The 12,043-nt window shown below is 46.7% G+C and overlaps 1 protein-coding gene across 1 annotated transcript in view; it reads left to right on the top strand.

The window, feature by feature from the left end:
• Nucleotides 1-288: 288 nt before the first annotated feature.
• The window catches only part of Ptp36E (protein tyrosine phosphatase 36E), a 20,761-nt gene continuing 9,006 nt past the window's right edge, over nucleotides 289-12,043 (top strand). The window contains exons 1-3 of the mRNA XM_043428352.1: nucleotides 289-522; nucleotides 1,243-1,675; nucleotides 6,918-7,225. Coding sequence (XP_043284287.1) covers nucleotides 6,955-7,225 — 271 coding nt within the window. The 5' untranslated portion in view covers nucleotides 289-522; nucleotides 1,243-1,675; nucleotides 6,918-6,954. The remainder of the gene's footprint in view (nucleotides 523-1,242; nucleotides 1,676-6,917; nucleotides 7,226-12,043) is intronic.

The following is a 12,043-nucleotide window of genomic DNA, read 5'->3' as shown; positions in this document are numbered from 1 at the left end:
GCGATTGGAGTGATAGCGCCGTCCAAATGAGTAGCGACTCAAAAATACGTAGCGGTTTCGCGCGGTGCTGCGATATAGCGAAGGTAAAAGGTAGACACAGAGGACGGCGTATCCGTGGCGGATTGTAGAAGAGCGTTTGGGTAGAAGCGAGAGCGAGAGCGAGAGCTCAGGAGCCACGCCCTCGCGAGGAAAAGCTCCCCCCTCCAGAAGCGAGCGCATGCACCCCGGCGGGTGGCGGCGACGTTGAATATCGCTGGCTGGCGAAGCCACCCAGTGGCTGCCCACCCATACAGCGAGCATCCTCAACGGCAAACCGCGCGGACGCCGTCGCTGTCGCCGTTGCCGCCACCGCCGACGACGACACTCCGAGTAGGAAAACGAGAAGCGGAGAAAGAGAGACGGAGAGCGTAGAGAAGAGCACCGGATCGAGCGGCCTCAGTCGTCTCGACGAGCTCGGCGGTATTTGTACGTGCTGTCCAACGCGATACGCGAAATAACACGCGCCGTTCCCAGCCGCCGCTGGTACTTCAATTATCCTTCTGTTTCAAGAGAGAAACGAGACAGTCCGAATACAAATTTCATAAGATCGATTGAATAAAAAACAACAACAACAACAACAATAACAATAACAAAAGACAAAGAAAACAAGACGAAAATATATGAAAATGAAAATTTTTCATTAGATTGCCACTCTAATTCCAATCTCAACAATCGTTTTTCTATTTTTTTTCTTGCCTCTCTTTTACATTTTATTCGTTTCGCAGCATCCCTCGGCTATACCGTGAGAATTCAGCCTCGTGAGTCTCGATCTTCGGCGCGCGTGCTCTCTCCTTTCTCTCTCTGCCTCCGTCTCGCTCTCGGCCCAACCCCTTCTTCATCATTTTAGTAATTTTCATCCCCCATTGTCATGCCACATCCTCTCATTTCTTCTTATCGTCCCGTCCCCTCCCCTGCACGAGGCCTCACTTTCTGTTTCTTTCGGCGCCAGCCCCATCCTCGCGTGTAAGTGCAACGCTCAGCAAAGGATTTACGTCGTTCGTGAATTTGAAGCCTGATTAGGGAGTGAAATTAGCGGAGCCACCGACCTCCTGGTGCTCGTTTTTCCTTCTTCCTTCGCTCACTCTCACCCCCCCCCCCCCCCCCCCCATTCATATAACTCGTTTCCTCCATCCGCGAAGAAATCTCGATATTCAATCTCCAAAGAATCCTTCCGCACCCTCACACACTTTAATCAATTTATAGTCCTCCACCTTCGAGGAGTTTTACAGTGAAAAAGTGCCAATTTGTACGTACGCGTAGACACAGGTTAATAGACAAACAAATAATGCATCTTTATACACACGATAATAATCGTAGCTGATCGCGGCGGAGTGAAATAATATAAAGGCACGATCGAATTATTCGTGATTCAGTGACAGCGAATATTACACTTTTTTAAATCTTTTTTCACCCGATAAAACGACGAAAAATAGGATACTTTTGTCCGTGGAGGAAGTGCGAAATCCTCGAAGCTCGATGTTATTGCTTCTCGTTTGACTGATCGATTTCGCGCTCGTTGGATATCAATCCTCAACTTATGATCGTCCAGCCAGTGAATTATCTTTTTTTACTATTCAACGTTGATGCTGAGTGACCACGGTGGACCGCCGGGCCACTACAGCCCCCATTCACACTGGTAAGCCTATTTTTAAGCACTCTCCTTCTCCCTCTCGCTCTCTCGATTCATCGTTCGATTCGAATTGAGCTTCGATGTTGCGAACCTCCGAGGAATTCGCGACGAAAACACTCGCGATTCGCGTACCAAGTTCGTGGAAATCCGGCTCGGAGGGGGAACGAATCTTGGGATTACCGTGGCGTCGAAACCGAGTTATTCGAACGCTTTTCACATTTTCTGTGACACCTTTGCCAATGGTTCGCCAATGGACAGTTACGATTGTGGTTAAAATCGACGAAAATACTGAAGCCAACATTTCAACTTTCCGTAACTCTTTTACCAGGGAATTCCATCCGAACACGAATTTTCGCGACTCTTTGGTTCGGCTTCGCCGAAGATTGCGCCAAAGTTTAACCCCTTCGCAAATTTCTCACTGACCCGGTCATAAATAACGACGATCGGCCAGTAGAAGCCGAAATACTCCGTAAACGAGTTGCCCCCGAAGCTCGCCAAGCCGGAGAAGCCACCGCGAGGCAACGAATTCCCAAATTTTCCTGTGTCCAACCACAGCCTGAGAAAAGTGAGAAGAATCGAACGGCGAGTTGAAAAACAAAAATTCTTTTTCCACCAAAATGTGAGAAGCTTCCACCCGCGGATGTCTTCGAAGCTGGTTGAAACGGATCGCCGTAACGTGTCCTCGAATATCGTGTCAGTGACACGTGCTAAGCTGCGCCGTTTTACGGGGCCGTTGTCAAGAAAAGCACTGTCGATTTATATGAAGCGATTGTACGACTGTTTTGTCCAGCGTCGTTTTTGTTCAGCGAATATTCGGACCCGGTTAGATCCACGTTTATGTACATTTCCATGGCAGGTGGATGGATGGAAATAGAATTTTATGAAAAGTGAATATCCGTGGCGCGGAGAGAGAGAGAGAGAGAGCAGAGCGTTGGGTCCATTGTAAAACGAGAATATATTTAGTCGCGTTCTTGGGAAAGCGATTGGAAGCGCGTTCCTGCTATTTTTAATTTGTCTGAGCAGCCTCATTCACGAGCACCCTTTCAAGGTCGCTTTCATTGAATTGCCGATAGCTCATAGTCGATCATCGATCATTCGCGATCGAGGGCTGAATAATTCATGCCGAATTTCGACAGCTTTTCCGAACGAAGAAATTGAATTACGCTGAAGTTTCCAACGTTGGAGTCCAACGAAATGGTCTAAAAAAACTCTCAAATAATTCCAGTAAATCTCCAATTTTGTTCCCTGTCGAATTTCCAATTCGTCATATTTCAAGCCACATCAATAATTCGTGAAATGAAAAAATAATGAATTATAAATATTTTTTTCGTTCATTTCGTTGAACTCCAACGTTGCAAACTTCAGCGTCGTGAAATTGAAGGTTCGGTGGACCTGCGAGCGGGATGAAACGACGATTAGGATTCATCAGTTTCGTCAATTAATCCGTTATTTTGCTATTGAGAATCGAGCTGCGACGACTGAGGGATTCTCCGTCGAGTTATTCGTCGCTTTTCCACGAATTCACGAAGAATCGGGACTCCAATCGATAGCGCGCAGTTGGTCGAGCCGAGTAACGACCCGGACGCGGTTAATAACTTCCCACGAATTTCAATCGCGATAATCTCCCGCGTTGCACCGCGCTTTTAATCGCCGCACGCAAAGGAAACGGACTCGGAGGCGCGTGGGAGGAAGCCCGAGATACGGACTTCTGGCTCCGAATTCCGGAGAACTCCGCGAACGCGCTCGCGCCCGGTACGCTTCTATATTTATTTATACGCTATATCGACGTACATGCGTTTATATATCGCACTGGATTTACCCTAGATCTCTCTCTATACGGTACTTTCGATCAGTCCTCGCTCACACTCCAACACTTTTCTGTTTACTTGTATACCCGCACACTGTGCAAAGCTCTTGGAAACGAATACGCGGAGCCGAAAAGCTCTGGAAGCTCGCTCGGGATCTGAATTAATCGCAACTCGAATGAGAAACTGTTTTCATTTTCTCAATTCCGTTCACGTTTTCGGGTAACTGCATCAGAAATGGCATCCAATCGAGACAAAATCCGGTTACAAATTATTTTTTCGATCCAAATGATCGTCTCAATAATTTATGAATCACGAAACAGTGAGTCGTTTTTTTCTGTGCAATAAATTCAATGTTCGTTGGATTTTCGAAGCGATCGCTTACCCGTTCGTCAATCAACGCTGAAATTATTGATGAGGGTTGAATGTCTCTGTGACAGATTCTCGACAGAGTAGAAACGGGAGCAAAGCTTTTGATTGCGCTCGGGAATACAATGCTAGAGGAAGGATCGTAAGCACAGAAGGCCTCCGAGAAAGTTTAGAGTTCTGCGAAACGGAAGGGCGAATGCAACGACATCACCGCGAAGTTAAGTGTTACGTTCTGTACTCACTGACCAGCCAGCTGAATTTTAATTGAATTCTCATGCAACAGTCTAACTACTCGCTGCTGGGATACCTGTACGCGCATAACAATCGTGTTTGGTCTTCGTTATCCGGCTTATTTGTCAGATTAAGTCGGTAAATATTGACGGAAGAAAGATGCGGCTCAGTTGTCAGATGATACGATCAATTACGTTCCTCGACAGGAGCAGCTTCGACAGTTAACGTCAAAGTGACGTTAAGAGGGAAAAGAATGAATGAAAAAACTGGGGATTAAAAAATCAATGACGAAAAGTTGGTAATGAAAAAGACTGAAAAGTCCCGATTACGAAGGCTTTTAAATGTTTCTGGAGCGGGTAAAACTCGACCGATTAATCAGGCGTTGAATAACAATGAGAAACGTGCAATAAATTTGCCTCGAATTTCCCATAAACGTAATTTTTTTAGCCACGTTGTCCGCCGTCGGTGGGGTTTCTCCTCGAAATTCTCGGATGAGGGAACCACATTGGAAACGAGAATTCAGACGTTTTGAATAATCGTCCGGGGTCGCCGAACCCTCGGAACAAATCGCCGACAATGAGCTCCTCTGGGAAACACCCTGAGCCGAGAGGGTCTTCGGGCCAAGAATACGCAGTTTCGGACTTGACCCTCATAAATACTTGAGACTCGAGCGATTAATTATCCTTTTAAATATCGAATTAATCCTCGCTCCAGAGCTGAGCTTTTGATTACTTTTAATCTCACGGTATGAAATCAAAAATATTGTATGGAAAATTCACTAATTTCATGACCTCACAAAACGTGTGAAAAAACTAATTAAATTTGAAACTCCCAGCATCGCGACCAACTTCCCAATTGAATAATAATGAGCGTATAAAAACTCACTCCACCGGTGAGTGAGTGTTCGCGAAGCATACGCAAATCGATGGAGCTTGAGCGATCACTTTTCAAAAGCAGGCAGCCTCGTCGGTGATCGACTGAACGATTTGTTTTCGTGTACGAAACCAGAATCGCGGAGTGCTTTGTTTCGATAATCCCACCGTCGTAAATTCGTTCCAAGATCATTTCCCACCGCGGATCTTTCTCGAGGCGAGAAACAATTTAAGTCTGAAGAGGCTTGGGCGAAACAAGATAAATCGTATTTGTCTCATTGTCATTTTTCTCCTCCCGAAACCTCTCCATTGAATCTCTTCGTCGCGCGAATCCCTCGCCGCCGCGGAGTTTCCGGGCTTTCCTTAATTCGTTTCACTCCATTTTCGCCTCGTTGCACTCCCACTATTCAATTTATTTGCGATTCCGCCCTCCGCTTTCCCGGACGCCGAGCCGACGACTCTCTTCCGTCAAAAAACACAACTTCCGAGACGAGCAACCAATCGAAAAATCATTCCCGGTCGATTTCTAGCGTCCCCCTTAATTAATTCAGCCATTTTTTCGTTGTCGTCGTCGTCGTCGTTGTTGTTGTTGTTGTTGTTGTTGTTGTTGTTGTTGTTGTTGTTGTTGTTGTTGTTGTCGTTGCTGTAGGACACTCGAGAAAGAAAGAGGAGCTCGCGTTATTTGGGTCGAAACAAGAGGTTTTTCCCCTCGTGTGCCACTCCATGACGACATGATTCAACGACACAGGCCAACATACGTGAAAGATCCATATGTCGTTGACCGTAATGCACCTGTGCAATGCACTCTATACTCGCCCATTCCGAAGAATAATCACAATAATAAATCATTTCGATCGATCTCCGGCTTACGTACGCGGGATGATGTAAAAATAAAAATGATGGAAATTTCAGAATTCTTCAAACTCTGCTGTTTCAGGCACCAATTTCTGAATCTCAAATAAAAAAAAAACCTAAAAAATTGGAAGGTAAAAACGATTATTTATCGAGTCGACTAGAATCGAGACTCGCAAAAATTGGAAGTTCGATTGTAATTTTTGCGTAGTCAGTAAATAGTAAATGAAATGAAATTCGTTTTGGTTTGTACAGTAACGCAGAGCATTTGGTTGGATCGTTGTTTGGATAAGATGATTCGGAGCTGATGAATCGTCTTTGAGGAGAGTTTAATAGTTGCTCATTGTTTTGACGAAGCTGAATAGTCGAGTTTGAAATTGGATTTATTGTGCGTTACACGAGTCGGGTAAAGAGTTGGCTTAGCGGACGATGGAAACAAAACAAAAGTTTCCACTGGCGTGTATGAGGTATGAGGGAACAATAAAAAGAGGGGGAGGAGTTGAGGGCGGCGAGGGGGAGGGGGAAGAAGCATGACAAAGCTCGCCAAGTTGTCGATCGGCTTATTTCCATCGGTGTCTTATTGATCGCGAACGTGTTTGTCGTTTCGGGGAGAATAAAACGAGCAGCTTTTTCGTACAAGCGTCTCCGGGCGCTCAGACTGAAATCCTGAAAATTCAATTTTATGGGAACCACCATGAGCCCGTTTCATCGTCCCCTCGCAGCCCGCTTTCCGCAGGTTTTTCGTCACAGTCTTTCTCGAACACGAATATATCGAGCAGGGCCAATTCCACACGCGCTTTTTCAACGTCGCGGAGGGCGAGAAGAAACTTTGAGGCAAAACATCGCGCGAGAGTCTCGCGCGAATCGAAGCGCGTTGCCTGAATCTATTCACGAGCTCGAAAGCAGTCCCATCAGAGTTAAATCGGCCGAGGGGAGATGAAGTTATGCTCTCGTGAAAATTTAATGACTCCGGCCCGTGAATTATGGAGCGCGAGCTCGGCCAAAGTTGAGCGAATTTTAGCCACTTTTTCCTCCACAAATGACCATGACAAACGCGGCGTTATTTCTCGCAGACTTTTCATCGCTGAAACTCACTGATCGCTTGTTTATTAATTGCAGATAAAGAGCCGGAGGCAGAGGCCTGCAAAGAGGCGGAATGTCGTCTCTGCGGACGCAGTCGAGCGGGGCCGGCGGAGTCGTCGGCTTGAGCAGCGTCGGCTCGGACCGGACCGGCGGCGCTTCTACCGTCGCTGGTTCCCACACCCATTCACATCCTCACAGAAAACACCATCATCACAGAAGCAGAAGCGCGCCGAGGACGCCCGAAAAACCACCGAGAAAACGCCACTTGAATCCTGGACACAGCCTCGCCTCGATTCCCAGTCAGATCAAACTTTCCATGCTTAATAGCGGCCTCATATCTTTTGGTAAGTCACGCACATCCGTGTGTTTTTGAGCTCGTTTTACTGTTAAAAAATCGAACAATCGACGGCGTTCGATTTCCTCGAGTCTCCTCGGCTGCTCGAAAAACTTGAAAGCCCGCTAAATTTCTATGGAAAAACGCTTTTTACGTAGGGGCATGAAAAAAATCTTGATGCTGGTCTCAGCTTCTTGAAAATCCGTGGGACGTAAAAGCTGCCCACGTTTCAGGGCTCGGTGCTAATAGTTTTCGAAAACCCGGACTATATTTTCTCGTCGAGCACGAGCGCGAATAGTCGGCCACATAAAAAGTGCTCCCACACACAGAGGCACGTACGCGCAGCCTCGTTTTTATATCGATGTAGGACACGTTCTGGTACTTCTTCTCTCTGCGCGCCCTTCTCGCAAATCTCATTACGATAAGACCTTGTCTCCCGTATAGGTCGTTATGCCTCGAAACAAGCACATACGATGAAGGATAAACTGTGCGCTCGCGGTAGCGAGGAATAAAATAAAAATTTGAATGGCAAATTTGTCGTGTTCGCTGAGGCGTTCAAGTTCTAGGAGGAGGGAAACGAGGCTGGTGAATCGTCCGTTCTCGCAACTCTTGTGAATCTTCGTTTCCACTTGAAAAACAATCTCCATATTATTTACGAAAAAAACATTACTTAAACGGTGAGAATTCGAACTTTGATTAAACGTTGAAGCTCGGTGTTTCGAGTGAGAGTTCAGGTTTCAATGAAATCGATAAATAAGCACAAAACTAATCGGAATCGTGATCAAAATCGCGTATCTTTTTTTTCAACCACGAACAATTTTACTAGGCAAAAAAAGCGTGTTTGAGTATCAGCTCATCGAACATTGTTTACTAAACAGTTTTCAGTCTCATTCAATTCAGGGAGACTCTTCTCGAGTCCTCGACCGAGAGTTGGTTCGATACGTTGGTAGTTTGCCCGAGTGGGCGGAGGGAGTTGGTCTCGGAGGTTCACCCCTTCGCCGGGCTTATTTATCATCCGAAAATGATATTCACTTCCGTGGTTATTCCATTTGCAAAGTTGCTAATGCTTTTATGTACGCATACATGGAAAAATGTGGTTAAACGTGAGGAGCGTCGCGAGTCTCTGGCTGCGAGGCGTTTCGTTCATTGGCTCGATCGATTTCGGTACTTCTATTTCGACAGTTGGACGAGACCCAGAGTTATGGGGGAATAAAAGAATGGGCACACCAATCTTGTTTTCCCTGGCGATTTCTCCGGATCGAGGCCTCTCGCTTCCTCGGCTCATCGCGGAGAACTTCATCCCCTTATTCGCTTTTTTCTCCCCCCTCCAAAAGTATACCGATATTTATAGCGTTCTCACCCTTCCCGACACTTATCTTATTCCTCCCAACCATTCCCTATACCGAACTCCATTCCATTAACCCTTCAGCCCTTAAGAGGGGTGTTTTCGATCCGAGCAATATTCTTGGGGTTTGGATCCAACGACGGATTCTGGGAAGCTATTTTTCCTCAATTTTAAAACATTCGTCTCGACTTTCCTCAGTAGCGTCGAAAAGAAACGAGCCAATTTTTCCTCCGCAGGAGCCTCCGGGAACCTTGACATTGAATTTTGGGAGGCGCTGTACCCCCACCCCGGCGTTTGCCACTGATCGACGAAACGTCCAAGACGAAATTTCCATTACGGCGATTGAATTCTGGCATGATGTAGTTAGGCTCTCCACCCCGGGGGTAATAAACCCTCGGAAAGCCTCGAAAGAGATCTTTCGAACGAAAGCGGAGTTATTCATCCTGAGCCACATGCCCTCTTCCCACCCCCATCTCTACATCTCGACATCGATGTCCGTGTTCTATGTGCGTGTATGAATTTTTATCTACTTTATAGATATAGAGAGCCGGATATTTGGGTCAAGTCCTCTCCGTGGACGGTCCTCGACATTAGTGCTTTTCGCACGTGCCAACCTCCGCCGCCTTGCTGCGATATCATCGATAAAATAAAATCGACGATTCGAAGCTTTGACGAAAAGAAAACTGCGAGAGTCGTAGAACCGGGGCTTGTTGTCGGGTACGAGGAGTCGGGGTGCCTTCGAACAGTTTCGACGACGAGCTTCGTGCGTTCATCGAACAGTGTCGGAAAAGCCCGTGAGAAAATACTGAATAATTGAGTGAAAATGGCGATACACGAAGCGAGGGAGTTTACGAAACGGCCGAGTCATTATCAAAAATTGCGATCTTTCTCCAGGTTTCTTAAAATACATGCCCCGGTCGATATTACTAATAAAACCGTCTGCTCGCGGTGACCAGCTGAAGGACGTAAAGAAGATAGGAATCCAATGACCCGCCAAACACGTCATCTGCGGGGGTCCTTCGGTTTGGGACTTCCGCAAACGCCCTCCGGCGGACCAGTACATTTTTTTGTTCCATCGAACTTTCCGCGGCGACGTTTGCAGACTGAAAATTCCGGAGTTTCGAAACAACTTTTAGCTCCGTTCGTTCAAACTCCGATCACTCGTTTCCTCAATTTAAGGTTGTTCAACAGCAAAACTCGATTTATTACGAAAATTTTGAAAAAAATGTGTGTCGCGCGATGAAATTCTAACGAATCGATGAAAAACAAAAGTTTTTCCAGATATTTCAGACAATCGTCAAACATGAAATGTGTATCGAAATAACTCGAGAACGGTGTTTACGATTTTGATTTTAAAAAACCCACCGTTGGAGTAACTTCTGAGGAAGAAATTTTAAAAAAAGCCTGATCTACCGTCTAGTTTTTGAGAAAAAAATTGTTGTAATGAAAATCGTATGAGAATTTGAGTGGGAGAATTTCAAGGTTCGTGACGTGGCAACGCTGTCGCGCGAGACAACTCACGATTATCACTATAGTTTAGGACGATGCGCTCATCGTCTCATCAGGCAGCTGGCTGTGTACAGTGTTGTCACGATTCACGGGCTTCTGAGCGTTCATTCGTATGCTCGTGTGCATACGGCATGGAGATGTATTCTAGCAGGCGCGTACGCAAAAGAAAAATGTAAAAATTGCAAAATCCCACGAGCAATTATGAAATTTAAGTAAAACATCGTAAACATATATTTTTTACTGATCATTAAGGATAATTTGAATGACTTTTGGTACATATTTCACAACGAATAATGTTGTCACAAAAAGGGGGCTGCGCCCTATTTTCTATACGGCACTTGGCCATCGAACTACCTTAAAACAAACGAAAATAATTCGAATTTGAACGAAGCTGCAGTTATATCAGGGTTCGAGGATTTTCGGGGATTGAGCGACAGAAGGAGCCTCATTATCATGACAACTGTTTCGTGTTGAAGGGGCGCAACTTTCCCCCGGCAAATTGCAATTACTTTCTTATTGCTTTGCTGTTCGCTTCATTATTTCAAGCTCCTCGGAGTCCCCGAAAGAGGCGGGAAGCATTTCAAGAGAACTTGGGGTGTTTGTATTTGGTTTTTTTTCGCTCTCGCACGCAACTCGATAACAACGAACATCGCGAGAGCATGGACGAAAAGGCTTGAATCGAACGGCACGAGAATAAGAAAAATAAAACTTTTGCTTCGCAACTGGAAAGGTTCGCAAGCCGAGGATGGGAGGGAAGGCAGTGAAGTCATCAGCGAGTATTGTCGATCGTGATTCGGTGCTTTCTCATTATCGATAAAGTTCAACGAGGTCTCATATATGTCGTACGCACGTAGCAACTCTCTCTCTCTCATCTCGTCGCAGTGTTCCCATACAGCTGGAATCTTCGTGGCAACGTTCTAAAGTGCTCGCTCTATCGGCGAGTATCGATTACGTCAAGATGCCGCTCGCTCGCCCTCTCTCACTCTCCTCTTGCTCTCTCGTTGCCACCCCTCTAGGGTGCGAAAACCGAGGATGATACCGAGCACACACCGGTAGAACCAAAAGTCGATAACTCAAGCTATACACACGCTCTATTAAGCAGGTACAATGGATTGTTTGATATGATGGGCTCGATGTTTTCATGCGTCATTCACTCGAATGACGAAGAAATAAGTTCGAGGGATGCTCTCCTCCTAATGAGGTTGGCATTAATCGCGATTTCCCTTGTTTTCGTCCAAACAAAGCCGGATATCTGCGTCTCATTGTGCTTGGGAATAATGGAATTGATGAAAAATCAAAGTTCGAGGTTCGAAGGGTGCGAGGGGGTGGAAGGATTGTTTATGCAGATTGCCAAGCTCCCTTCGGTGTAACGAGTGGGTGAAAAGCGTTCGAATTTGCGGCTCCGTCATTCGCGAATCCGTAAAGCTCAAGAGTTTATCTCGAATCGGTTATGCGCGGTTGATCCGTGTGTGCGCACCGTTCGGATGATCGCTGATGCACTCACACGTGGGTTTCGCTCGGTTGGAAAGTGCCCAAGTAGTACAAGTGTGTCAAGGTGCGCCTTAAACGCTCCTCTTTCGAGGGTTCTTCCCTAACCCTCGGTTCAAAGTCACCGCGCTGCTGTTGCTGGTGCTCCTCCGCATGTGTGCGTGCATTATTTTCGTGTAGACGCTCTCTCTCGCGCGCGCGCGCGCGGACACCTGTGCATCGTGGCTCTTGGTTAAACGACCTGGCTCTGTCGTTTCGGCTTAGCGAGGGCTCCGGGGCCGGGATTTCTCGTCAGTCGAGCTCCGGCTCGGGAAAGAGTTACGAAATTCGTGCTGCTCTCGAGGGAAAAGCCTCCAGGAGTTTGGGTCCCGGGTGCAGCGCTCGGGGAATTTGAATTGAACGGTGCGACAGCGAATCCTGGGCTGGGAAGCGCCGAAGGGGGCGTGTCCCGCGGTAGTTCGCGGCGGCGCCGAGGCGACGCGCGCC

Source organism: Venturia canescens, chromosome 9 (assembly GCF_019457755.1).
Source record: "Venturia canescens isolate UGA chromosome 9, ASM1945775v1, whole genome shotgun sequence".
Taxonomy (NCBI): Eukaryota; Metazoa; Arthropoda; class Insecta; order Hymenoptera; family Ichneumonidae; genus Venturia; species Venturia canescens.
The sequence above is the reverse complement of the archived record's forward strand: the minus strand, read 5'-3'. Positions and strand labels throughout refer to the sequence as shown.